This window comes from Molothrus ater, unplaced genomic scaffold (genome assembly GCF_012460135.2).
Source record: "Molothrus ater isolate BHLD 08-10-18 breed brown headed cowbird unplaced genomic scaffold, BPBGC_Mater_1.1 matUn_MA149, whole genome shotgun sequence".
In the NCBI taxonomy this organism is placed as follows: Eukaryota; Metazoa; Chordata; class Aves; order Passeriformes; family Icteridae; genus Molothrus; species Molothrus ater.
In genome coordinates this window covers 122,881-148,377 of record NW_023416696.1, presented here as the reverse complement: position 1 = coordinate 148,377, position 25,497 = coordinate 122,881, and the positions used below count along the sequence as shown (strand labels likewise).

At 45.6% G+C, this 25,497-nt stretch overlaps 3 protein-coding genes and 1 long non-coding RNA gene across 14 annotated transcripts; 2 read left to right on the top strand and 2 right to left on the bottom strand.

Annotated features, from left to right (window-relative positions):
* Positions 1-272: 272 nt before the first annotated feature.
* Positions 273-12,071, top strand: LOC118701211 (synaptonemal complex protein 1-like). Of its 11 annotated transcripts, XM_054518388.1 has the most exons (13): positions 273-467; positions 1,138-1,199; positions 3,191-3,261; positions 3,909-3,990; positions 4,828-4,890; positions 5,556-5,618; positions 6,472-6,588; positions 7,941-8,033; positions 8,938-9,012; positions 9,448-9,507; positions 10,712-10,858; positions 11,151-11,237; positions 11,330-12,071. In XM_054518388.1, exons 1-13 carry the CDS (start codon positions 452-454, stop codon positions 11,342-11,344), a joined length of 951 nt encoding a protein of 316 aa, XP_054374363.1. In that variant the 5' UTR covers positions 273-451; the 3' UTR covers positions 11,345-12,071. The 11 variants fall into 11 exon arrangements, with proteins under 11 accessions (XP_054374363.1, XP_054374373.1, XP_054374370.1 ...); XM_054518395.1 differs by lacking the exons at positions 273-467; positions 3,191-3,261 and adding an exon at positions 2,821-2,938 and having other exon boundaries at positions 949-1,199; XM_054518387.1 differs by lacking the exons at positions 273-467; positions 1,138-1,199 and adding an exon at positions 2,757-2,938.
* Positions 6,207-14,378, bottom strand: LOC129047122 (uncharacterized). The gene is made up of 2 exons (XR_008509096.1): positions 14,166-14,378; positions 6,207-10,064 (listed from the first exon to the last, which is right to left on the bottom strand). It is a non-coding gene; the product is annotated as an uncharacterized LOC129047122 (long non-coding RNA).
* Positions 14,379-14,424: 46 nt separating this feature from the next.
* LOC118701216 (zinc finger protein 664-like) lies at positions 14,425-20,269 on the top strand. The gene is made up of 3 exons (XM_036405848.2): positions 14,425-14,535; positions 17,733-17,811; positions 17,998-20,269. Exons 2-3 carry the CDS (start codon positions 17,790-17,792, stop codon positions 19,173-19,175), a joined length of 1,200 nt encoding a protein of 399 aa, XP_036261741.1. The 5' UTR covers positions 14,425-14,535; positions 17,733-17,789; the 3' UTR covers positions 19,176-20,269.
* Positions 20,270-20,586: 317 nt separating this feature from the next.
* On the bottom strand, positions 20,587-25,117 carry LOC118701213 (cytochrome P450 4F1-like). The gene is given in 8 exon segments (XM_036405845.1): positions 20,587-20,781; positions 20,881-20,963; positions 21,048-21,112; positions 21,194-21,327; positions 21,400-21,529; positions 21,604-21,698; positions 23,092-23,241; positions 25,110-25,117. Coding segments are annotated over 8 exon segments (846 nt in total). The 3' UTR covers positions 20,587-20,600.
* Positions 25,118-25,497: the final 380 nt, after the last annotated feature.

Sequence of the window (25,497 nt, the reverse complement as noted above, 5' to 3'; positions counted from 1 at the left end):
ATGGGGACAGGGAATAGGGAATGGGGGATGGGGACAGGGGAATGGGGAATGGAATGAGGACCGGGAATGGGAATGGGAATGGGGTCCGGGAATGGGAATGGGGAATGGGGAAGGGAATGGGAATGAGGAATGGGAATGGGAACAGGGACAGGGAATGGGGAATGGGGGATGGGGACAGGGAATGGGGAATGGGGACAGGGAATGGGAATGGGAATGGGGTCCGGGAATGGGAATGGGGAATGAGCCAGGCAGTAATAAAAATGCTTTTCTGCTGTTGTCTGGAAATGGACTGTCTCTAGTAGGTGGAGAAATGATTTTACAGTACCTGTACCTATCAGGAATGCCTGAATTTATTTTGACTCGGCTGATCCCTTTTCTTTGGGGGTCACTGGTACTGGCAGCAGCCAAAGGGCAGTGCTGTGCAGAGCTCCAATAGTGAGACCATTCCTGCATGAATTCTTCTGGAGGTAATTTTGGTTTCCAGCTAAGAGCAGCAGCACTGCAGGTGCCAGGAGTGACTTCTGTAGCAGAGATAAAACCCTCCCATTGAGGTTTCTGGGACCCTCCCCGTGCTGGAAGTGGAATGATGCTGGCAGGGGTTGTCTTTAAATATCATAAATGTGATATCCTGTGCTTTCTAGGGATGTGCTCCTTAGTCCCCAGAGTAAGAGCTCTGCCTTGCTGCTGAGAACTTGCAAAAAATACCAGCACTGTCAATGTGCACAGAGAAACCATTTGGAAGTCAGTAACAACTGGTTTCCTTTCTCAGCATATCCATGTGGTACCTTCAGCAGTTCAGATTTTTTTCTGGAACAATGCAGGTGCATCAATACTTGCAGAATACTCTAGTCTAACAGTCCATGGTTTATTTGAAGCTATAATTGTGGAAAACATAGAAAGGCTCTAAACTTTATTTAAGATAAATATTTAATTTCCCCTTAGATAGAGATTTGCTAATGTCTGAATCATTTTTTCAAGTCTACATTTAGATTAAGTCATAAATTAGCTTTTCAGCTTCTTAACTTAATCCAACAAGTTTTGAGAACTGGGTATTGCAAAGGGGTAAATGTTTTATACTGCCTGCTAAATATGAAAAATCATTTCTGTTCCATTAATTTTACATTCCACGTGCTGTAGAAGAGATGACTAAAGTAAAATGTGATAAAGAAGTGCAACTTGAAGAGCTGTCAGAAACTCTGGTAAATATTCATTTTATTAATCTCATGGCATTTGCTCTTCATATGAAATTCCTCTTGCTTTGTAAGGATCTTAAATGTCATAAATAAACACCATCTAGTCTACCTTAACATTTCTACTAAACTTTCTCACACACAATTTCAGTGTTTTCTTTAAAGAACTTTTTTATTGCCACTGTTTTTCTTGTCTCCTGTGCTTTTGCTTTTTCTTGTCTCCCATGTTTTTGGTTTTCCTTCTCAAGGTTTTTGGTTATTTCCTTCTTTGTTCATGCCCATTCAAATGCCACTCCCTCTGCATATAAAGTTTTCCCCTTTGTTCTTCCTTACAGGAAGGTAATTAGCTCTGGCCTCTGTGAACCCTGCTGTACTGTGACACAGGCCCATTTTCTGTCACAGAAGTCTCAGCTATATGAAATACACTCTGAACAGAGGTTTCTTTTCATTATGATTTTAGATTTACAAGCCTAACAAGAATCCATATCAACTCAAGTTAAGATAGTGTGAAATCAGGTGTGCATTTCACTGTGTTTGCTTGTTGTTCTCATCTGTGCATTGAGTGTTCTGAACTGAGTTTCACTCATTTTCTAAAATGGGCAAATTGGAGGACTTTGACTGAAGAAGAGTCTTGAGGCTACTGTAGAAAATATGCAGAGAGAGAAAAATGTGGAGAGAGCAATGAAAATGCTCTCCAGATGAGAGAGGTCTGAAGTAGGGCAATAGTAACATGTTTTTAGAAATAGTGAAGTTACACATCATGACTTGGACATAAGTTTATGCATAAGAATCAGCACCCAGAGCAGTGTCCCACCCTAATTTTACAGCCCAGGTAATTAAACTCACAGCAGGGGACAGACATGAACAGCACTGGTGTCACAGTTCACTGTCTCACAGCACTTCCAGATCCCAGCAGAGATTGGAAAGATCCAACCTGGATAATCCATGACATGGATGTTGTTGGGTTCTTCTGAAAGCCTTGTGCTCTTAGTTCATGTCTGATAACCTCCAGCAGTTGGAGTTTGCACGTGTAGACTCAAAACTCTTCATTTTGCAGAAAGAATTCCAGGATTTGAAAGTACAGCTGAGAAGGAACAAGATTATTTAAAGCAGCTTGTGACTCTGAAAACAGATCTTGAACAAGAGGCATATGACCATTTTGAAAATACAATATTTAATTAGTTTTGGTGGAGCTGCTTTAATCCACAGTGAAATGAACAAGGATTGTTTTCTAATGAAAGTTTTGAACCACATATATGCCATTAATTCTAGACTTACATTTCTAAATTCCGCTTTCTCTATTTGTATGTATTCTATGGCATATGTAGTTGTTCCATATCTCTTTGACTTATTTAACAAGAAGAGAAAGTTTCTGAATTCATGGTTAATCTTGCTTTGAACTACATCATCTTCACTAACCATTAGATTTATATAAAAGTTGACTCTGATTTTCTTTCCTTCTTCTGTCACCTTTTTACATCTCTCTGACTCTGCTGCAAAGCTTCTATTTGTAGATAAAGGCCTGGACTTCTTTCAGCATGGAATAAGACTTGAGAATGGGTATGTTTAATTTAAAAGGAGATTTCAAAATGCATCTTCTTATTCCTCTTGGCCATTTGTTTGAAATTAGGTTAAGGAATGAACAACTAACAGTGTATCTCAGTAAGCTTTCACTAGAGAAAGAACAAACAGCACAAGAGAAAAATGCTGTGGCTGCAGAAGTCAAGAAACTGCAAGAACAACAAGAGGCAAGTTGTAAACTTCCAGGTTTCATGAAAGGACAATACTCAATTTGACAAATTACTCAGTTTTACAAATTAGATGATGAGCTGCAACATGACTTGGTCTGTAGAGTACCTGAGCTTTTTTGTGTTTGAGTTGGAAAGGAAGTGTATTTACACTTGTGAGCAAGGCAGGTCAGTGTGCTTTGGATGTCTTTGAATTTTTTAAGAAGTCACTTTGAATTTTATTTCTTTGCTGACACATGGGTCTTTATTTAGGATAGTAAGAAAAAAGAAGAAAATACAAAGCAGTTAGTTGAAAATCTAGAAGAGGCAAATAGCCAGCTAAGGCAAGTAAAAACAAATATTAATAACTGATATTGTGAAAGGAAGTAGACTCAAATAGTTAGTTGTGTTCAAATGCTGCTTTCTGGGATTTTTTGATTAATGTTTTTCTAGATTATATAGCTAAACAGAAACTATTCAGAATTGCTGTTGGCCAGGTAGAAATCTTCTCAGATTAGAAATACCAATTGCTGCAGGAACAGTGTTTGCCATCATTTTGTATTACATAGTAGGAGCTGTCTTGTTGTGCATTAGACATCTCAGGTGAGAGGGAAATGAAAATGGAAGGTGAAGGTCATGGATTAAATGTGACAAGGCAAAACTGGGTAAGAGTTACTCTCTGTATCACCAGTTCAATAGACAGGCAGCTCCCATGTTTCACAGCTGCATTGCAATAGTCCAGGTTAGGATGTATTTTCCTTGGCTTAGCTGGAACATCTTTTCCTACTTAAAAAAAGTATGGACAGTTCACAGATTGACTTACTGGGCATGTTGCTGCATTTTAAGAACATTTTCATTGAGCAGCTTATGAAGTTCCCATCAACATTAGCAGCTCTTTTTAGAAAATAAAAGAAGGGTTTATTAGAAGTACTGAAAATCAGTTAAAGGCAAGAAGGAAAGATTTACTAATGCTTGTTAATTTGGCACTTAGAAATGAACTGGAGTCTTTGAAGCAGAAAATGGCAAAGACAGGTGAAGAGGTGAGAAGTGCACTGGATGAAAGAGAAGAAAATGTATGTCATGTGTCATGCAAATATCTTACAGAACCTGTAGGACAGCATTAAATGTAAAATCTGTGTTGGGATTTTTCTGCAAAGCTCTGCCTGGGGGATGTGATCTCTGCCAGAGGTTTCTTCTTTCTCAGCTGCTGCCAGCTGTGCCATTGTGTGTGCACGTGCTGAGCCCTGTTATTTCAAAAGACAAGCACAGTCACGGGGATGTTCACTCTTTGCTGCAAGTTTCATATTAAAGATTTGGTTGTTTTCAGGCCAACAGAGAACCTGCTTTTCTGATTTTTCATATACCCACACAGTGATGGATGGGCTCTGGATTAGCTTTTTATATGTAGCGTGAGTTTTAGCTTAAATAGATTCAAACATTTTTACTTTTCTTTCTGTTGGTTCAAAGCAACCTGGGGTTTTTAGCAAATTTCAGAATTTCATTGTAACAGTCAAAGATTTACAATTGTCATTTCAGGTAAAGAGTACTGAAAATGAAATTTCAAGAAAGGAAAAACCATTGAAGATTCTAGAAAATAATTGGGAAATTCATTTTTTCATGGATGTAGGGAACTTCCTACAAGTGTATTTTTAAATTGTGAAGATATTGGGGATTTTTTTCTTCTTTCTTAAGTCTCTAACAACTAAGGGACTGGTTCATTGCTATTATTTAACATCTTATGGTACTTTATGGCTAAAACTCTGATTATTCTAACATGTCAGCTGGTGTTGCAGTCCCATTGGAACAAACCAGACTGGTGCAAGTGCAGGTTTGAGAACATTTACAGGAATTGCTCACATAGGGAGTCATTTGTAGAACTTACTAATGAATGTCTGAAATATCTCTTTCAGATGAACAATTTAAAGAAGCAGGTGGAAAATAAAACCAAATGCATTGAAGAGTTGCAGCAGGAGGTGGGTAGAGATTTTCATTTCACAAATACATAAACACATTATATTTTGGGTTGCCTTTTCAGCAGGTTTGTGTCTGCTGTGATATCTTTAGATCCACCTATGTAATTTAAAAATTCTCCTTTCTTATCCTAACCCTGAGCAAATTAGGGAGTCGTCTCAGGAATCACTTGATTTGTTAATTGTGCCTTAATTTGAAAAGAGCAATTACAAAAATAATGTCTTTAATAAACTTCTACTCTTTTTCATTTAGTGCATGGTGTTATTTTTGTACTTGTAATAAGTATCTCAGTTACCACTTGTAGAAAATAATTCTGCACTGGCACAAACTGTAGTAACTTCACTGTAAATATAAAGAACTTGTATTTTTTGTCATGACATCTTCACACCTTCTGTCAGCAGCATCTTAGTTGTAATTCCCATTCTGCACCTCATTTGTTATTCCCTGCTCTTGCTCAGGAGGAGCCTTTCTTAAGGTCATGAAGAAACAGTAATTATCACAGAAATTAGTTGAACATTCATTTGTTTGAAGAATTGTTCTGGAACCTGAGCTGCACAACACAGAGTTATTTGCCTGATGAAAGCTGGAATTTCTTGATGCAGTTAAACCATTACATAATTCTATTTACTTATTAAGGTACAGTGCTTGTTTTGTTTTATTTCAACAGAATAAGGTGCTGCCAAAGAAACTTACTGCAGAAAGCAAGAAAAGCAATACTTATGAAGGGAAGGTAGGTTTAAATAACATCATGTAGAAGATGAGGTGAGTGTTTTTAAGCCCCACTGTAAGTAATGATAATACTTGTTCAATACGTTCTGAGCTGCTTTGGGATCTGGGATACAGACTTTGCAGGAATGAGCTCACAGTTTTTAGAAGATGCTTCCATTTTTAATCATTGGGCACTGACTGTTGGACATTTAAGAGATGGATTCACGTTGCAATTAATGATGTTTCTAATCTGTTCCTTTTTTTTTCTTTTGTTGATAGTGGACTGAACAGGGTTCAGCAACCTCATTGTAACAGAAAAGCATTTAAAAGACATATACATATATGTATATATATATTACTTTTTTAAGGCTGTTCTTTAAATGTGTTCTGCAGTGGCAATCCCTCTGATGGGAATATTGTGTCCAGCTTTGGGTACTGCACTTGAAGAAAAGTGGACTTTTTTGAGGATATTCATATGATTAACTTAAAAGGAAAAACTGTAATCAAAATGCACAGCTGGGAGAAAAATGTACCATAAAAGCTGTGCAAATCTGATACAGGTTTACAAGAGAGGGAATCAAATCTCCATCTGTATTTGTTTTTTTTCTGAGGCATTCACAGCATTTAGGGTGACTGCTTAGGGCAGTCTTCCCCACTGGGCTGTTGCCATTCTTTCTTTGAGTATTTTCCAACTCACTTCAGGCCAAAGTTCAACTCTTTATTAAAAAAAAAAGCTGAACTTTTAAATAGGAAACACTTTAATCATATACCTGAACAGTAACAGTGTGTTTGTGCTCAAAAACAAGAGGTAAGAAAAAATCATTAACACAGTAATTCCTAAACAAATAACAGCAGCAATTCTGCATTCTCAAAAGGTGAATAAATTGCAGATAGAGATGGAAAAGATGAACAAGCAACATAAGGAAGCAGCTGACATCTATCAAAAAGACATAGAAACAAGAAAAGGAAATGAAAATAAACTTCGTGAAGAGGTGAGAGGTGTTAATTTTTACTGCAATTTAATTTTTTTTAATTTAAAATGTTTTTATGAAGCTTTATTGGCCAGAGTCCTTGCTCTTCCATTTCAGACATGAATGGAATTTGTGTATGCCTGTGAGCAAAGCTTTAGTACATGAGGTGCTTAGGCTGACGTATTTGAATATGACTTTGAAAATAAGAACTCCATTAAAACTTCTTGCTTTCAAGATATAGTTCCAAGAAATTCCACCCTTGGTATAAAGTCAGCATAGTTAAATTAGATTATAACTTCTCCCATATTAGTATTTTTCTGCCCACACTTTTTTTTTGATGGCAATGCTAAGAAATGTTAGGGCAGAGTGCTTGAAATGGCCTTTTGGTTTGAAGTGAACTTGCCTGCCATGGCTGTACCTTTGATCTTGCCCATTTTAACAATCTGCAGAAAAGATGAGGGATTTGAAAGGGATCTTAAAAGCAAATAAAGCCCAAGTGGGACTGCAAACTTTGCACCCACAGGGGAAAGAAGAAATTAAGATTTAAAAGAAATATATGGTTATGTTGATGAATGAAATGCAATTTATTACTGACAGGTAGAAAAGATGAGGTTGCTTTGTGATGAAACAGCAATGATACAGAGACAAACTGATGCCAGATGTCAGCACAAGATAACTGAGATGATGGCACTGGTGGAAAAGCACAAGGGAAGAGATTTTCCTGCTTGCTGTGGTTTGCAGTGTGTGATACCATGTTAATGGCATGTTTATAACTTGTGATACCACGTTCATGACCTTTCCAAAGCAGAATCAGGCCTGAATCTGGGAAAAGGAAGCCAAACCCATGCTGGACTTTGCATCATCTAAAATCAAATTCATTGGAAGATTTTCAAAAGATTCCTATGGGCAGATAAATTCCATTCATCTAAACTTCTGGGATTTTTAGATGTTTTTCAATTCAGGCTTCCTTTGATACCATCTGAGTGCAATATTTTTCAGTATCAGTTTGGCTCTTTCTCTGAGATGACTTAGTGACTGTCAGCAGTTTAGCCTGACACATTTTAGTTTTCCTTTCTGTTCCTCTATTTTGCAATATCTTTAGCAGATACATTAATAAAGATGGCACAGCTGGCTCTTAGTGCTGAGCCCATATTGCTGCACAGAAATCAAGCACTCTCTGCCAGCCCACAAAATAATACTTGAATTGAGCATTTTCTGTTTTACAGTTTCTGCAGAAGCATCAATGAATCTTTTCTTTCTGAATCTTAGAGCCTGGTTTGAAAAAAATGATGTTTTAAGACTGGATAACTCTATAATTGTAACATTTAGTCACATATTTTGAGTTTGTTGTTGGTTTGGTTTTTTTAACCCAGAATGAATATGATAAAATGGTTGAAGAAAAAGATGCAGAGTTAAAAGTATATAAAATGAAACAGCAAAAGCAGTTCTCATCAGCAAGAGCACTGGTAAGGAGTACTTTCCAATGTTCAGTAATTCAGTGAAGGGGCTGATGTCCTTGTGTAGTGGTTTTATGCTGGCTAAGGGCCAGGCACACACAAAAAAAACATTCACTCATTTTTCTCTGCTGTAGTTGAGCAGAGGAGGGGAAAGAAAAATTCAAGTTGAGATAAGGATTAGGAGAAAAACTCTTTGAAGGTAAAGCAGATTCAAACTTAAATAGCATCAAAAATTTATTATTAATAGAATTAAAAATGGGTAATGAGAATTAAAATAAACCTTTAAAACACCTTTTTTCCCAGTCCCTCCCTCTTGCCCACCAACAGCACAGAGAGACAAAAGATGTGATCTTCAGTCAGTTTGTGACTTCTAAAACTCTTTTTTCAGTTTGCTTAGAGAGTTTCTTTTTCCTGCTGTGCTCTGGGGTCTTTCCCACCAGAGACAGTTCTCTGGGAACTTTTCCAGTGTGGTTTTAATTTTTACCAGTAGCAGTCCCAGCCAAGCTGCTGCAGCAGATCTTATTCTGGGCACTAAAAACTCCAAGTGTTTCTAAAAATGAATTGGAGTAGCAGTGTGTTTGTGTCTGCTCTTCCAGACAGTGTGTCATGCTCTGACTTCCCACTTGGAATAGGAAACTTTTGTTTTAAATATTTCGATTGTGCCCTCTCACCCCTGTTCTCCCAAGTGTTTTAAGGTCTTACCTTGAACATTTCTGATCAAGTTCCTGTTTCTTATAGTGCTTCAGTCTTTTTAAACAAGCTAAAGCAAAGCTTCAAGTACAGGGCTGAAAAGCAAATAGAATTCTCTTGTGTATCTAATGAGTGTCCCTGTTAATTACTGTCTCACTTGGGACTGTTTTCCTTTTTCTGGGCTGTGCATAGTTAACCCTGTCCTTTATTTAATGGTTTGTAGGAAAATGAGCTGTCATCTTTGAAAAGTGAACTGGCCTCCATTAGGGAACAACTGAAAGAAGAAATTGAAGAAAAGGTGGAGTTTTTTATTCACTGAGCAGTGGGGGTGAGAGGTGTGGCCTGGGCTTGTGCTGTGGGAGGAGTTGGATAAGAAATGAAACTGAACAGAAAAACAGGGACTTTTGAATGCTGGGGTTGTGCTAAATCTGGTCATATATTTGTGTGAGCTTTGTAACAGTCTGTGATTATAGATTATATATAAATTAACAACAAAACAAAACTCTCCTTTATTTTAGTTAACTTTAACTAGCTAAAGCAAAAAAGTTCCCTAAACTGTAGGGGTTTTTTCAGTGACTTTTGAATGCCGAGGTTGTGCTAAACCTGGTCATATTTTTGTGTGAGCTTTGTAACAGTCTGTGATTATAGACTGTGCTCTGTAATTACACCAAGAAGATTTTTAACAACTGAATTCAAAGAAATATTTCCTTGCTGTCACATAACTCTTTTGTAGGAGAATCTTGTAAAAGAGCACTCTCACAGTATGATTCCTGAAAGTGAAAAGAAACACAAGGTAACTTCAACTTTTTAATTGCTTTTAGAATTTGGTAGTGTTTATAGGTGTAGAATAAATTGAAGTGCCATGATAATTTATTTGCATTCAACAAAAGACACTGCAATGCTTTGGACTTCAAACTTTTTAAAGAAAATAAAAATGTATGTTCCTGGGACTCCTAATCCTTGTTTAGATCTATACAGTGAATCTACTCATGTAAAAATAGAAAGTCTCCAAATTATATTCCTAAAATAAAAAAGATAAAAATAAAAAATATCTCCTTCAGTGCAGGAAGCCCCTTGGGCAGTCCAACACTGAAGTTTTGTAACTCCTAACAGTGAATTTTTCTTGTTGCATTTTTCTGCCTGTATTTCTTACTTCTCTGTAGATGATTTTTTTTCCCCTGGGATAAGAAGGGATTTTAAAGGGTCCTACCATTCCATGGAGATATTGGACAGCAGTTTCTGGAAGGGCTCCCACTGTGTAATTTTTCTTGCTCAGTTGTTGATTTTTTTATGTCTCTGGAATTGTTTTACTCAGTCTTAAACGTGTCCATTTGTAAAGGCACTTTTCCTCTGTGGAAGAGAACAAAGCTGATCTAGCTGTAAAAATGGTCAAAGTATCAAAGTAGTCCTGACTGCAGAACTTACCCTTCTTCCCTGTCAGGAGTTCACTTGTGGGTTTCATATTGGAGCAATGGAATCCAGCACCACTTTGATGTTTTCTGTCTAAAAAAGGACTGCACTGGACCATTCAATGCTTCTCAGTTTAACTTCTCGTGAAAAGACTATTTTAAGTAACACCAATCTTGATATAGCTATCAGTCTTTCTCTGAAAGCCTTTTCCTGCAGTTTTGTTTGTTCCCATTTTCTTTGATGTTTGATATGGTCCACATGTCGTGGCTACAGTTCAGAGTACCCTGAATTTCTGCAGATAAGCATGAAGAAATGAAATACAATGTGCCATGAAACTCAGCTCTTCCATAGCTTCCCCTTCATTCTCCTCATTTGGCAACAAAAATAATATAAAAAATGCTATTTCCAGCCCACCCCACTTTGTTTGGGTCATTGCTTCATGTTTGGATGGAAAGAGAAGAGTTCCACCATTTCTCTCAGGTGAATTCTTGGACACTCAGACTGTAAACTGGCTCCTGAGTTGGGCTTTAGATTCCATTCTTACCCCATAAAATAAAATCTAAAAATAGAAACGTTTTCTTTCCCAGACATATGCTATAAAGACTCCTCCAGTGGATAAGATGCACAGTGGAAGAAGCACAAACCTGCCTTCAGAGCAGAGCAGCAGGAAAAAGCAGAAAGTGCTTGTGCAGCTGGACACTCAGTCAGACAGCTCTGAGCACACTGACCTCCTGGTAAGAGTCAGAGAGCAAATCCTGTGCTGAGCACTTCTTTGTGCTCACTGCTGGCTCTGAGAATGAAAAGAAACAGTTTGGGCTTCCACATTCAAGCCAATATTTATGTGTCTATTTTTAATTGATTGGTTCTTTCTGGAATTGTATGTACATAATTAACATTCTTTTTATTGAACTGTTTTGCCTCATAATGACATCTTAATTTTTTTATTTTTCATAGTTTAATGTCCTTAGGGGGAAAGAAAAAGTAGTTTTTAATATAGTGTGAGTAAGTAACTTTTTCATTTATTAGAGCATAGTCTTGGAAGAAGAAATGTTTAAAAATTTGTACAAAGATTTTCCACAAGCTTCGCGATTACATTCCCCAGCACCAAAAAAGGTATGTTAGCCTTTCCTAAGATTAAAGCAAGCAGTTAATCAGATTGTTTACAGAAACTAAAGGATGGCTTTCTTTTCCTTCCTGGACCCCAGCTCCATCCAGTGTGAAATCTCCAGGCTCTGCTCTGAAACTCAAAACCATGAGGAGAATGCGCGAGGCGGGCTGGACTGCGCTCTCCAAAATGGACAGGAAAAGGAAAATTAAAGATGTTGTAAAGTTCTTTGCTTAAAATGCAGAAATGCCCAGTGCCCTGGCATTGCTTGCAGGGTTGTTTTTCTCTCAGAGTCAGTGCTTTGTTGCATTTTTCTGTCATACTCAGTGTGTTCAATACTGTGTTCATTCCTTTACACATATGAACTTTATAGATCTATAACTGCAACCCCTGCAGAGCCTTTTCCACCTTTCCTCCCTTGTGCTTCAAAATGTTGGGACAAAAATTGGCCAATTTTAAATTTTGAAATAAATAGAACTGCATAGAAAGTTGTTTCAAAGCTGTTTCTGGCATTAGAAAGCCTGGTTTTAAAGAACTTCTGTTCTTTTAAATTTACTCCATTTTTCTTAACACATAAATCATAGTGGAAGAAATGTTGCTGTTAAATGTATGTTCTTTTACCTGAAGTCCTCTTGCTTTTTCCTGCATTTTAATGGCCGTTAGACCTGTCTTTTTAGACTGTTTTGTTTTCAGTATGTTAAAATGGTTTTGAAACTTCTAAAATTGCAGTAGAATTGCTTGTATTTAAAAAGATTTCAGCTTCACAGGGAGTAAAAGATGCACGGTATAAGATCGTGAAAACAATGTTAAGATGCCATTAAATTGTTTATCTGAAATATCAAGTATGGGACTATTTGTTATTGCTTTAAATATTTGAACACAGACAGAAATCACCCACCAGCCTTCCTAGGGACCAGCAGAAGTCCAAGGATAGATTAGAACATCTATTTCTGTATTAATCCTTGATTAATCTTGGTTTCACAACAGCGACAAACCCTACTTCAGAGCCTAGACATAACAAAAAAACTACAAGGGCCTCTTGAGCCCCGAGCCCCCTGTCCATCGCTGGGGGCTCCTGGGGGTTTCTCCCCCTGCCCCAGTGTAGGATTGGAGGGGGTGGCACAGTCAGGATGGACGGAGACGAGAGATCCCCGCAGCCAGGGCGTGGAAATTGGGGTTTATTGCAGAGGGCCTGGGTGCAGGGGCCTGCTGGGATTTGGGGTTCATTGCACAGAGCCTGGATGCAGGGGCCTGCTGGGATTTGGGGTTTATTGCACAGGCCCTGGGTGCAGGGGCCTGCTGGGATTTGGGCTTCATTGCACAGGCCCTGGGTGCAGGGGCCTTTTGGGATTTGGGGTTCATTGCACAGGGCCTGGGTGCAGGGCCCTGCTGGGATTTGGGGTTTATTGCACAGGGCCTGGGTGCAGGGCCCTTTTGGGATGTGGGGTTTATTGCAGAGGGCCTGGGTGCAGGGCCCTTTTGGGATTTGGGGTTCATTGCACAGGGCCTGGGTGCAGGGGCCTGCTGGGATTTGGGGTTTATTGCACAGGGCCTGGGCGCAGGGGCCTTTTGGGATTTGGGGTTTATTGCACAGGGCCTGGGTGCAGGGGCCTGCTGAGATTTGGGGTTTATTGCAGAGGGCCTGGGTGCAGGGGCCTTTGGGATTTGGGGTTTATTGCACAGGGCCTGGGTGCAGGGGCCTTTGGGATTTGGGGTTTATTGCACAGGGCCTGGGTGCAGGGCCCTGCTGGGATTTGGGGTTTATTGCAGAGGGCCTGGGTGCAGGGGCCTTTGGGATTTGGGGTTTATTGCAGAGGGCCTGGGTGCAGGGCCCTTTCGGGATTTGGGGTTTATTGCACAGGGCCTGGGTGCAGGGGCCTTTTGGGATTTGGGGTTTATTGCACAGGGCCTGGGTGCAGGGGCCTTTTGGGATTTGGGGTTTATTGCACAGGGCCTGGGTGCAGGGGCCTGCTGGGATTTGGGGTTTATTGCACAGGGCCTGGGTGCAGGGGCCTTTTGGGATTTGGGGTTTATTGCAGAGGGCCTGGGTGCAGGGGCCTTTGGGATTTGGGGTTTATTGCAGAGGGCCTGGGTGCAGGGGCCTGCTGGGATTTGGGGTTTATTGCGGAGGGCCTGGGTGCAGGGGCCTTTTGGGATTTGGGGTTTATTGCACAGGGCCTGGGTGCAGGGCCCTGCTGGGATTTGGGGTTTATTGCACAGGGCCTGGGCGCAGGGGCCTTTTGGGATTTGGGGTTTATTGCACAGGGCCTGGGTGCAGCGCCGTGCTGGGATTTGGGGTTCATTGCACAGGGCCTGGGGGCAGGGGCCCTGCTGGGATTTGGGGTTTATTGCACAGGGCCTGGGGGCAGGGCCCTTTTGGGATTTGGGGTTCATTGCACAGGCCCTGGGCGCAGGGCCCTGCTGGGATTTGGGGTTTATTGCACAGGGCCTGGGTGCAGGGGCCCTGCTGGGATTTGGGGTTTATTGCACAGGCCCTGGGTGCAGGGCCCTGCTGGGAGCTGCAGCCACAGCTCGGAGCAGGCCCGAGAGGAGAGCGAGAGAGAGGATGAGAGGGTGAGAGCGTAAAAGCATAAGAGAGTAAAAGGGGTAAGAGCATCAAAGGCAAGAGCTAAGAGACAAGAGGTAAGAGCAAGAGTAAGAGAGGTAAGAGCTAAGACAGCGAAGTTCCCGTTCCAATACAGTAAATCTTCTGTGTTGAATATTCTGATTCTCAATAACCAATCTAGTACAATATACAAATCCTATAGCATTTCAATACAGCCTATAAGAATCATTACATTGCCATACTGTGCTATATTTTAAACTTTAAAAACTCCTCTTTGGGCCCCTTCTGCCAAGCTGGCAGGCTCTGCTCTGACCCTTGGGCCTGTCTGCCAGCAGAGGGTGTTGTTCCATCAAAAGTGGATTTGATTTACCTTCAGCCCATCCACACCGTTGTTTTCCCGTTGTTCAGTAACTGAGGAATCTCAAAGCTTGCTTTCCTTTCCATCTCGCTTATAGTTTCCATATTCCCAAAATCTCTTGCCAGGCAATCATATTTGTAAGGCTTTCCTGTTCCATCCTCCCCAACACCCCAGAGCCGGCGCTGCTGCGGCCGTGGGGCAGAGCGGGTGCGAGAGGAGGCTCCGGGCCGGGAGGAAGGGGAGGGAGAGGGGAAGGGGAGGAGCAGGAACAGGAGGAGCACGAAGGGGAGCAGCCCGAGGAGCAGCACCAGCAGCCGCAGGGGAGGGAGCCCTGCGGGGCTCCACGGCGAGCTCGCATCCCGCATCGCCCCGCATCCCGCAGGTGAGCGCGGAGGGGGAGCGCGCCCCGAGTCCATCGCGGCAGCTCCGGGAGGGTTTTTTCGGCGGGGAGAGGGAGATTTTGCTGCGGTTTGGACCCTGCCGATTCCGGAGTTGTGAAAAGTGCATATTATGTGGTTTTGCGCAGATATTTTTTGACGCCGGCAAGGGGGGATTATTTACAGACGCGAGCGAGACGGGGCTGCTGTGGAAAGCGCTTCGAGCTGTTTTATTTTCCAGCATCACTCTCATTACGTGGTTATGACAATGGGAAGATGCCAGCAGCTCATATCCCAGGCAGCAGGCCAAAAAACTTAATGTTACAACTTACTTTATAAGCTTCTTGACCAATCACACCAAGCAAAAGCACATTGACAGTAGTTCTATCCAATTACCATAAGCACACGTACCTTTGGTTTAAACAATGCTTGCTTATTTCGAATACAATACCTGCTTGTAAGCCTTAAAGCACAACGCACAGAGCTCCATTATTAAGCTTTAACCTTCCTAATATCTTGCTAGATAACCTTTCTGCAGCTTAGAGAGCTATTCAGACAAACGTTAAAACATTGGCCATTGTTCTATTTGCCCTTGCTTTTTCTACAGTTTAAATAATTTTTCTGCTGACTTAACTCCTGACTGCTGCTTTATCTCTACTCACAGTTCTGCTGTATCTGAGGCCTGCCTTTTGCAGCTTTCCCAAAACCCTCTAATTTTATGGATTCCCACAATTACCATATGTATTTTGATGTATTGATTAGTAGTGCTGTATTAACATTTTAGTGATAAATGTAGTCTTGTAATTAAAAGGTAACTTTTGTGCTTAAAATAAGATTTATGTCAGTGGGGTTTTTTTTAAAAGAAAGGAATGAGGCACTCGCACCAGATAGCAGCCACAGGACACCTAAATCTTTCAGAGAAAAAGAATTTATGGCCCTCTTATCATAAGAAACAAACTTCTTCCTGCCTCGAAGGCGCTGTTAGGATTAGAAGGAAGAAGTTGATGATGACCAGACAGAATCCTGTGTTTGAATGGAATTTATGCATCATGTATGAGGTGTATGAATATGCAACAGGTTATTGTTTTTAAGGGTTAATCCTTTGTTAACGTGGGTCCTTTTTTGGGCTCGTGCTGCCCAGAAAAAGGTACCGGGACGTCCGTAACTCTCTGCATTTGTTGTCTCGTATTGTCCTAATTCAAATTGTCCAAATTATTATTACTCTAATTGTATTACTATTTTTATAACCATTTCATTACTATTAAACTTTCAAAATTTTAAAAACAAGTGATTGGCGTTTTTCACAGGAGTCGAGTCCCAAATATGTTTTGGTGTCGCTGAGAGAGGTATTTTTGGTATAGCTGATGAGGGGATATTTTTGGATCTCTCAGGAGTGCAAAGGGCAGCAGGGGAAGCGCTGAGTGCCTGGAGTGGAGGGATGCTGGAGAAAGGGGACCCTGGAACACCTGATATAAAATTTCAATAGCCAATCTGAATTTTATTTCTATACCTTTTATTTTAAAGCAAGCAAGCAGCGCTGGGTGGCCGGGGAGTCACCGCTCCACTCACAGCACACACAGTTCAGTAAAGTGTATATACTGTTTTTAAGCCTACAAAGCATTTTCTAATGTGCTTGGTTAGTCCAAATCAGCAAAATATCAATAAGCTGAGAGCAATTTAATAATCTTTCCTGGTGGCCATTGATTCCTGTCCTTCTTGTGGTCGTCTGGAGGGAGGCCTTACACTGGTGTCTGCTACATGATTTTGTCAAGTGCATCAAGCTTTTTATTTTACATAAGCTTTTAACTGCTTTGTTGCAATATCTGTTAGCTTTACCCCAACTTCCTCTATTTTATTCTAAGCATCAGCCATCTTGCTACCTCATCTCTTATGCTCTACTATACTTCTTTGATTTTGGTGCTTTATTTGGCTGTTTGGTCAGAAAGTTTCAAAACCTTTCTTTGTGCCTATTTTGGACACAGCAGGTAGGAGCATTTGCTGATTCCATTGCCAATTGGCATGAATCACAAAAACGATTTCCACAGAATCAGGCGAGGATGAGCCCTGAGACCTCCAAAACCCCCTCAGCATGCCTGAGCAGGACCTGGGAGAGGAGGGGATGCCCAGGACCCAGGGGCCCCATCAGCAGCTCTGAGAAGAGGGACCCCCAAACCCCAAAGTCAGGACACTGGAAACAGGGAACTCCTGGGAGAGGTTTTTGGAATTCCTGATTTTTGGAGCTATTTCTGGCCACCAGACACTTTGTGACTTCTAGAGATGGACTTGGCCAGCGGGACCTTTGAAGCCAATGTCCTGGTTTAGGGCAATTTTGGGAGAAAAACCTCTAAAGATGTTTCCTGTAGAAGAGCAAAGTCAAGCGGCCCCTCCCTCATCTGGTTGTGGAAAAAGATTTCCTTGGAGAGAAGTGGAAAAAACTGTGTATTTAACAGGCAAAGCACTCACCAGCCCAAAAAAATGACCACTATTAAACAATAAAACCTCTTGCTGCTCCAAAAGAGATGACAAACTCACAAAGTCCCTCTGTGGGCTGTAGCTGGGCTCTTATCAGTCTCTTATCAGTCTCTCAGGTGCTGGAAATGCCGTGGCCCAGCCCTGGTGGGGCTCAGGTGTGAGCACCTGGTGCTCTTCTGGGTGTTCAGTCCAGAGCAGGTTTAGACAGGTCCAAAAAAAAAGGAAAAACCAAAAACCACAGTCCAGGGAACTTCTCTGCCTCAGCGAGCTCAAACTAACTAAAAGCAAAGGAGGGCTCTGTCCTGCTGTCTGTCCATCTGCAGACAACAGAAGAGCAGGAATGTGGAGGAGTGAAAGAGGTTCTGAAAACAAACTCCGTGCTTCTTCTTCCTCCCTCTCTGCTCTCAGAACCAGTGTTAAAGGTGCAAAACTTATTTCAGACAAATGGGGATACGAGCATCATAAATTCATCCCTGGGACCCCCAAAAGACCCTCAGCCTGTGTAAGCAGAACCCAGGAGAGGGGGAATGCCCAGGACCCAGGGGTCCCCCAGCAGCTCTGAGAAGAGGGACCCCCAAACCCCAAAGTCAGGACTTGGGAGAGGTTTTTGGAATTCCTGATTTTTGGAGCTATTTCTGGCCACCAGACACCCGGTGACTTCTAGAGATGGACTTGGCCAGTGGGACCTTCGAAGCCAATGCACTCACATCTTGTTTTTTCCCTAAACCAGGATTTCCCATTCCCAAACCTCATCTGGATAGAGGAGAAGGCTGTGAGGAAGCCGAAGATGCCCCAGGACACCCAGACAGGTGAGGAGGAAGGCAGTGCCCCTTTCCCCCTCTCTCCTGCTCCATCTCCCAGCCCAGCACGGCCCCCGGCTGCAGGACAGCCCCACTGCTGATGCTGTCCAGCCAGGGATGCACTGGGGGGATCTCCTTCCCCTTCCCTGTGGCACGGAGGCAAATCCCATCCTCTCCTTGTCCTTCCTCCCCCAGAGAAGGAGCTGAGCATGGAGAGCAGGGAGGACAAATCCCCACAGCAGAACCTGGTGGCTGAGGCCGTTTGGAGCGGCTCCAGGGCACAGGAATCCAACGGGGAGGAAAAGCCTCGGAGAACCCGCAGGACGAGGGGCTGCAAACCCAGCCCAGGGTGCTCTGAGGAGGAAAGACCCACCCTGGGCCAGGAAGGCAGCCAGAGATCCGGCCAGAGCTCTGAGGTGGCGGTCAATGAGCAGCTTGACGATGGCAAGAAGCCCCACCAGTGCTTGGAATGTGGGAAGAGTTTCCTCACGAGCTACCGCCTGGTCCTCCACCAGAGGATTCACACTGGGGAACGGCCCTATGAGTGTGGGGAATGTGGGAAGAACTTCAGGGTCAGCTCCCACCTGATTGTCCACCAGAGGACCCACACTGGGGAGCGGCCCCACGAGTGTAGGGAATGCGGGCAGAGCTTCAGGATCAGCTCCAACCTGATCGCCCACCAGAGGATCCACACCAACGAACGGCCCTATAAATGTGGAGAATGTGGGAAGGCCTTCAGGAGGAGCTCCAGCCTGAAACTCCACCAGATGACCCACACTGGGATACGACCCTATGTGTGTGGGGAGTGTGGGAAGGGCTTCCGTGACAGCACCCGCCTGATCATCCACCAGACCATGCACACTGGGGAGTGCCCCTACACGTGCTCAGAATGTGGGAAGAGCTTCATCGAGAACTCCAGCCTGATGATGCACCAGAGGATCCACACTGGGGAGAGGCCCTACAAGTGCAGGGAGTGTGGGAAAAGCTTTAAGCAGAGCTGCCATCTGATTGCCCACCAGAGGATCCACACTGGGGACAGGCCCTACAAGTGCGGGGAATGTGGGAAAAGCTTCATCGAGCCCTCCAGCCTGAGTGTCCACCAGAGGATCCACACTGGGGAGAGGCCCTACAAGTGCGGGGAATGTGGGAAAAGCTTCAAGCAGAGCACTGGGCTCATTCTGCACCAGAGGATCCACACCGGGGAGAGGCCTTACCAGTGTGGAGAATGTGGGAAGAGCTTCGGCCAGAGCTCCAGCCTGACTGCCCACCAGAGGATCCACACTGGGGAGAGGCCCTATGGGTGCTGTGAGTGCGGGGAGAGGTTTCAGAGTCGATACCGTCTCCTCAAGCATCAGCAGATCCACACAGAGTAGGGGCCCTTCTGCTGCCCTGACTGCGGGAAGGGCTTTAGGAAAAACTCCACCCTCCTCACCCACCAGTGGATCCACACTGGGGAGAGGCCCTGACAGTGTCCCAAGTGTGGGAAGAGCTTCTCCCAGGACTCTGCCGTGACCCAACACCAAGGGAGGCAGCAGTAAGGGATGCCCTCCAAGTGCCCTGTGTGCAGGAAGAGTGCCACCTTGATTTTTTAAGATTTTTCTAAGCCTTCTGATGTTTACATTCCTGTAACAAACTTTCTCACACACTTCCTGTAAATAACTTATTGTTTTGCATTCTTTTATGGAAGAAGAAAAATTTGATGGACTGTTGGTTTGTCCGGTGTCACTGGAGGGGTGGCACTGTCAGCCTCCAATCCACTGTCACTTTTGGAAAACTATAAATGTTGGAGTCAGGAAATAAACTTCCCCTTTCTTCCCCTCGAGAGCAGCGGTGTGTGCGCTCGTGTTGTTTTGTGGCCTACAGTGACAGGAAGAGTTTTGAGGGCTGCTTCAACTCCATCCCCCGCTGAAGGGCCCCCACTGGATGGTCCACAGTGACCCTCGCTGGGCAGAGGCTTGGTCATCCATGGCCCTGGTGGTCCATGTTGGGAAGACACCTGGCTGGTGGTCTCCACATCTCCCTGGCTCCCCTTGGGCACTTGGACGCAGCCAGAGAAAAATCCATTGGGATGCAAACCGACGTCAGAGTTTCACAGGGGACAGCACATCTTTTTACTTTTGACACCAAAAAAAGTCTCACCTTTTGCATCCAATCATGGCTTCGGGTGGCATCCAGGAATTCCAAATGGTGTTGGAGGTCTTTTCCAACCTGAATCATTCCATGATTGTAATTCTCTCTGGCCCACAGGCATCTTCCACAGCCAAATAGTGATGGACTGGAGCAAAAAACCAAGATTTTGGAGACAATGGAGTGGAAACTCCTCTTGAAAAAGGTCCTTTCTACTCGCCCAGGCACATGGATACTCAGCCAGCATGGACACGTAAATGCTTTTATTTTGGCCTTTATTTTCTTTCATTTTTCTTCATCCTTCACCCAACATTGGGGTAAAATAAAGACATTCAGCTAAGACATGGGTAGTGACATTGGGGGACATGGTGGGGATGGGGACAAGGACATGGGTGAGGACATGGCTGTGGATGGCGATACTGGGCATGGGGGGTGTCACAGATATAGCTGGTGACATGGGGGACATGGCCATGGATGGCGACACAAGTGGCCTAAGGGACAAGTCCATGGGTTGACATGTCCATGCCATGGAGTGTCCCATGGCCAAGGACAACACATCCCCACCACCACCATGGTACTGTCCCTTTCGTGCTACCATTTATTCCCTGCTCCTCCCCTGGCTGTGACACCTGCCTTGCGGGATGTCCCCATGTCCTGGTGACCCGTGTCACTCAGGCCGCTCCCACCAGTGGCTCCAGCAGCAGCCAGAGCCCGTCCTCGGCACGCAGGATCAGCTCGGGCTCGCGGCGCGGGGGTGGCCTCGCGTTGTCCCTCCGCAGCACGAGCCGGGACAGTGTCAATGCCACTACCACCTTCATCTCAGCCGTGGCAAAGCTCTGCCCGATGCAGTTCCTGCCACCACATCGCCACTGTCACTGTCACCCCACTGCGAACCCAGCCAGGGACAGGGGTGACACTTGGGGACACTCCTGTCCCCACTCCAGCACATACCTGTGGCCAGCAGAGAAGGGGATGAAGGACGACGGGGACCGTCCCTTGCTGTTCTCCGGACTGAACCTCAGAGGATTGAACACCTGGGGTGACACCGACACAGTCACACCGAGGGAACACAGCTGTCACCACCGTGGTGACAGGGACACCTCATAGGGTGGCCCTACCTCAGGCTCGGGCCAGAGGTCTGGGTTGTGGTGGGTCCCGTAGATGCTCATCAGGCAGATGACCCCTGGTGGGATGGGAATGGCCGCTTTAGGGACAGCAGATGAGGGTGGGTGGTGACACTGGGGACACCCTGGCCATGCCATACCCTTGGGGATGACACGGCCATCACGCAGGGGGATGTCCTCAGTGCAGCGCCGGGACACAGCAGTGACAGGAGGGTGCAGCCGCAGGCTCTCCTTGATGCACATGGTGGTGAAGGGCAGCTGGGACAGGTCCTCCCTGGGGACAAGCAGGGGTGGCACCATGTCCCCAAGCCACATGACCGGGGGGGAGGCCCTGGGGACATCTCACCATTCAATGTCTGCAGTGTCCCGGCCAGCCAGGAGCTCCTGGACCTCCTGGCGGCATCGCTCCTGGTGCTCAGGAGGGCCGGCCAGGTTGTAGAAGAGCCATGCCAGGCCACTGGCCGTGGTGTCATGGCCTGTGGGGACATTGGGTGAGTGAGGGGACACTGGAGTGGCTCCTTCCCAATGGCGCCGGGGAGCTCGTGCTCACCCTCAAACATGAAGGTGTCAGCCTCAGCCACGATGTCCTCGTCCGACAGAGTGTGGCCATTCTCGTCCTGCAGGGGCAAGATGAGCCATGGGCCACTGGGGCCACCAGTCCGTGGGCCACCCGGGGCCAAATCCCATCCATGGCCACCACTCTGGCCTCATGGCCACCACCCTATGTCACCACAATCCCACTGGCCACCAGCCCTATGGTCAATGCTGCCCGTGGCCACCACCGTTCCCTTGTGGCCACCAGTCTATGCCCAACACCTCCATGGCCACCACCATGGTAGTGGCCTCTGTGGCCAACCCTTCCATGGCCACCAGCATCCCCTTGACCATCATCCCCTGATGGTCACTATCATCTCCCCATGGCCACAACCACCCTCTTGACCACTTCCATGTCCCCATGGCCACCACCCCAGCCCCACCTTGGTGGGCAGCAGGATGTACTGGCTGGGCTGCCTGTACCAGGGACAATGGGGGGACACTGTGGCCACCAGCGTGGATGATAGCAGGACCATTGGGGCCACCAGAATGACCAACAGGGACAGTGGTGGGACCATGATGGCCAGTGGGGACTATGGTGGGGCCTATGCAGCCACCAGGATGGTCAACAGGGACCACGGCAGGGCCAGCACAGCCACCAGGATGGCCAGTGGGGACAATGATGGGACAGGATGGTCAACAGGGACCACGGCAGGGCCAGCACAGCCACCAGGATGGCCAGCAGGGACAATGATGGGACAGGATGGTCAACAGGGACCACGGCAGGGCCAGCACAGCCACCAGGATGGCCAGTGGGGACAATGGTAGGCACCATGACCACCAGGATGGTGTCATGATCCACTCGTACAAGCAGGGGTCATGATGGTTCATTAACTGATCCCAGAGTGCAAAAGCAACACGGAAGGGGATTTCAGTATTAATCAAAACAAATGCACCTTTTATTGAGTGCCCACAGCAGATGTGATTGAAGGATTAGAAAGGAGAATAAAGGAGAGAGAGAGAGAGAGAGAGAGAGAGAGAGAGAGAGAGAGAGAAAGAGGGGGCGAATAGCTACCAATGGAGAGACGAAGCCCTCGTGGTCCAGCCAATAGATCCATCTTGTCACGTCAGGGAGAATCTCAAAGTCTTGGTTCTATCACAGTCCTCCACCAAGGGAGGGAACAGGTAAGTCTATTGAAACCACAGAGGGGGAACAGGTAATTTTACAGACAGTCCATGTTCCCAGCAGCGAGCGAGACCAATTGTTTTGTTGGTCCAGGGAACACACCTGCAGGCAACACGTGGCGAACGTCTCGCCTCAGTCCGGCCAGCCCCCTGTGTTAGAGTTACAGGGGTCTCGGTCCTTGGGAGGGGGCTTCAATCTCCGTCCATGACAGTGGTCGTGAGGCAGATGAGTGAGGGATCTCTGTCTCTGCGATGGTTGTGAGGCAAAGGAGGGAAACTTCAGACTGTCTCTTACAGATGATCAGTGGGGACAGGTGACACTCACTCCTGGCCGTGGCTCTCGTGGCTGACGAGGCACTTCTGGAGCGTGTCCAGGGTGAGGAGGCTCGGGGGCTGCGGCACCTCCAACTCCCCTGGCCCCCCACCAGCTGCCGCTGCTGCTGCCCCCCACTTGTGGGGAAGGACTGGGCTGGGGAGGGAACAGGGAGGGGATCAGGGACAGGGGATAAACTGGGGGGTGGGACAGGGGTGGGAGAGGGGGAGGAGTGGGGAGCAGGTGTGGAACAGGGATGTGGTGATGAACGAGGGGTGGGGTTGGGGTTTGGGGGCAGCTTTGGGTTTGGGGTATGGGACAGCACAGAATTTGGGTACAGGACGGGACTCGGGGTGCAGGACAGGACTCAGGGTGCAGCAGTGGGTGCAGGCCAGAATTTTGGGTGCAGGATTGTCCTAGGGGGACGTTATGATGCCTGTATCCCCATCCATGTGTTCTGTTTATGCTGGATATCGTGTTCTGTGCCTTCAAGACTGGCTCTGCAGAGCGAAAGTTTTGTTTGGGTTTTGTTATCAGCCGCTGCCCCATGGCTGGCAGGACACACAGACAGGGCAGTGCATGGTGCTGCTTTTGCTTTTTGCTTGGCTTTTTGCTTTGCTCTCGCTCTTGCTTCTGCTTTGCTCCTGCTTTGCTCTTGCTTTTTGCTTCTGCTCATTAGCCAGTTTAGCTAAACAGTCCAAATTTCTTCCTGGACTGTTTCTCCTTTCCTTTTTTGAACCAGGTTGAACCTGCTGCGGACTGGGACCGGGGAGCACCGAGAGTTTGCACCTTGTGGCCTGCAGCAGCTACCCCAGCACAGGACGGACTGAGAACAGAGTGACCACCCCCAAGAGAGACTTTCTGAATTTGTCATCTTTTTTCAGAGCGGTGACAGAGTGGTGTCACCTGGTATTGTTCATTTTGTGTGCTGGGGGTGCTTTGCTTGTTAAATAAACAGGTTTTTTCCACTTCTCCCCGAGGAATCCTTCCTGAACTGGTTTGGGGAGAGACCATGTGGGTTTGCTTACTGGAGGGGCTCCCTTTGGAGGTTTTCTCCCAAATTTGCCCCAAACCAGGATGCTCCCCTAAATGTCATAACTGATTCTGCATGCGTGGCTGACATTGCACACAGGTTAGACCAAGCACCACTGAAAGAAATTGATAATGCACAACTGTTTAAATTGCTAAAATTCCTATGTCCAACCATCCAGGCCAGGACTTACCTGTACTACATCCTCCACATCAGGAGCCACACAAATTTACCAGGTTTTATCACAGAGGGCAAGGCCAGAGCAGATCTGCTGGCTGGCCCTGCTGGGACAGCACCACAGCCAGATGTGCTGGCACAAGCAAAAGGCATTGCACAGTTTTTTCCACCAAGATGCTCGAGCTTTCCAACAGCAATTTCAGCTGTCAAACACAGATGTTTGTAATATTGTTAGCATCTGTGCTGTCAAGGTCACGCTGCACCATTGCAGGTGACAGTGAACCCTCGTGGACTGCGTGCTGTGCAAATCTGGCACACTGATGTCACACGCATCCCTGAATTTGGCTGTTTAAAATACACCCATGTCTCAATTGCCACCTTTTCCTCATCAATATGGGCTACAGTGGACACAGGGGAAAGGGGACAGGGTGCCATGGCGCACTGGCAATCAGCTTTGGCAGCCTTGGGCATTCCTCAGACCATCAAAACCGATGATGGGCCTGCATACACTTCACAGAAAACCAGGCAGTTTCTACAGCTCTGGGGTGTATCACACCAAACCAGCGTCCCTCATTTACCAACTGGACCAGCAATAGTGGAAGGAGCACACGGTGCCTGAAAAGGCACAGTTCATAAACAAAAGGGAGGAATGTGGTGAGACCTTACAGAGTAAAACAGCTAAAGCTATATACACATTAAATCACTGAACAGTGTTAGGAAAATCCCAGAACCCAGTTATGCTGAATCACTCCTTATCAATGCAGTCATGTGGTGCTCAGCTGCCCAAACCCAAGGTAATGGCACGAGACCTCCTTACCAAACCATGGGGGGGGGGTCCCTGGGATCTCATTGCCTGGGGCTGGGGACATTCACAGACAGTGGGACACGGTGGGCACCTGCCAGCTGCATGCAGCCCGCACTGCACCCTGACAGCGCCCTCCTGATGAACCCTCAGCACACACAGAGCCGCGTGATCAGTGACTGATGACAGCCTCGCGGAAATCTGGGACTGCAGTTCACAGAAAGATTCATCTGTTTACCAATTATCTCCCTGTTTACAAACTGTTTTCCTTGTCTACGGATTGTTTCCTAGGTTTTGGGTTGTTTTTTATTTTTTTCTTTAATAAGGGTTGAATGATTCTCGTTCTTACAGACTTTTTATTTAATAAAACATCTTACAGATGTTTTATTTTCTTCAAGGCTTA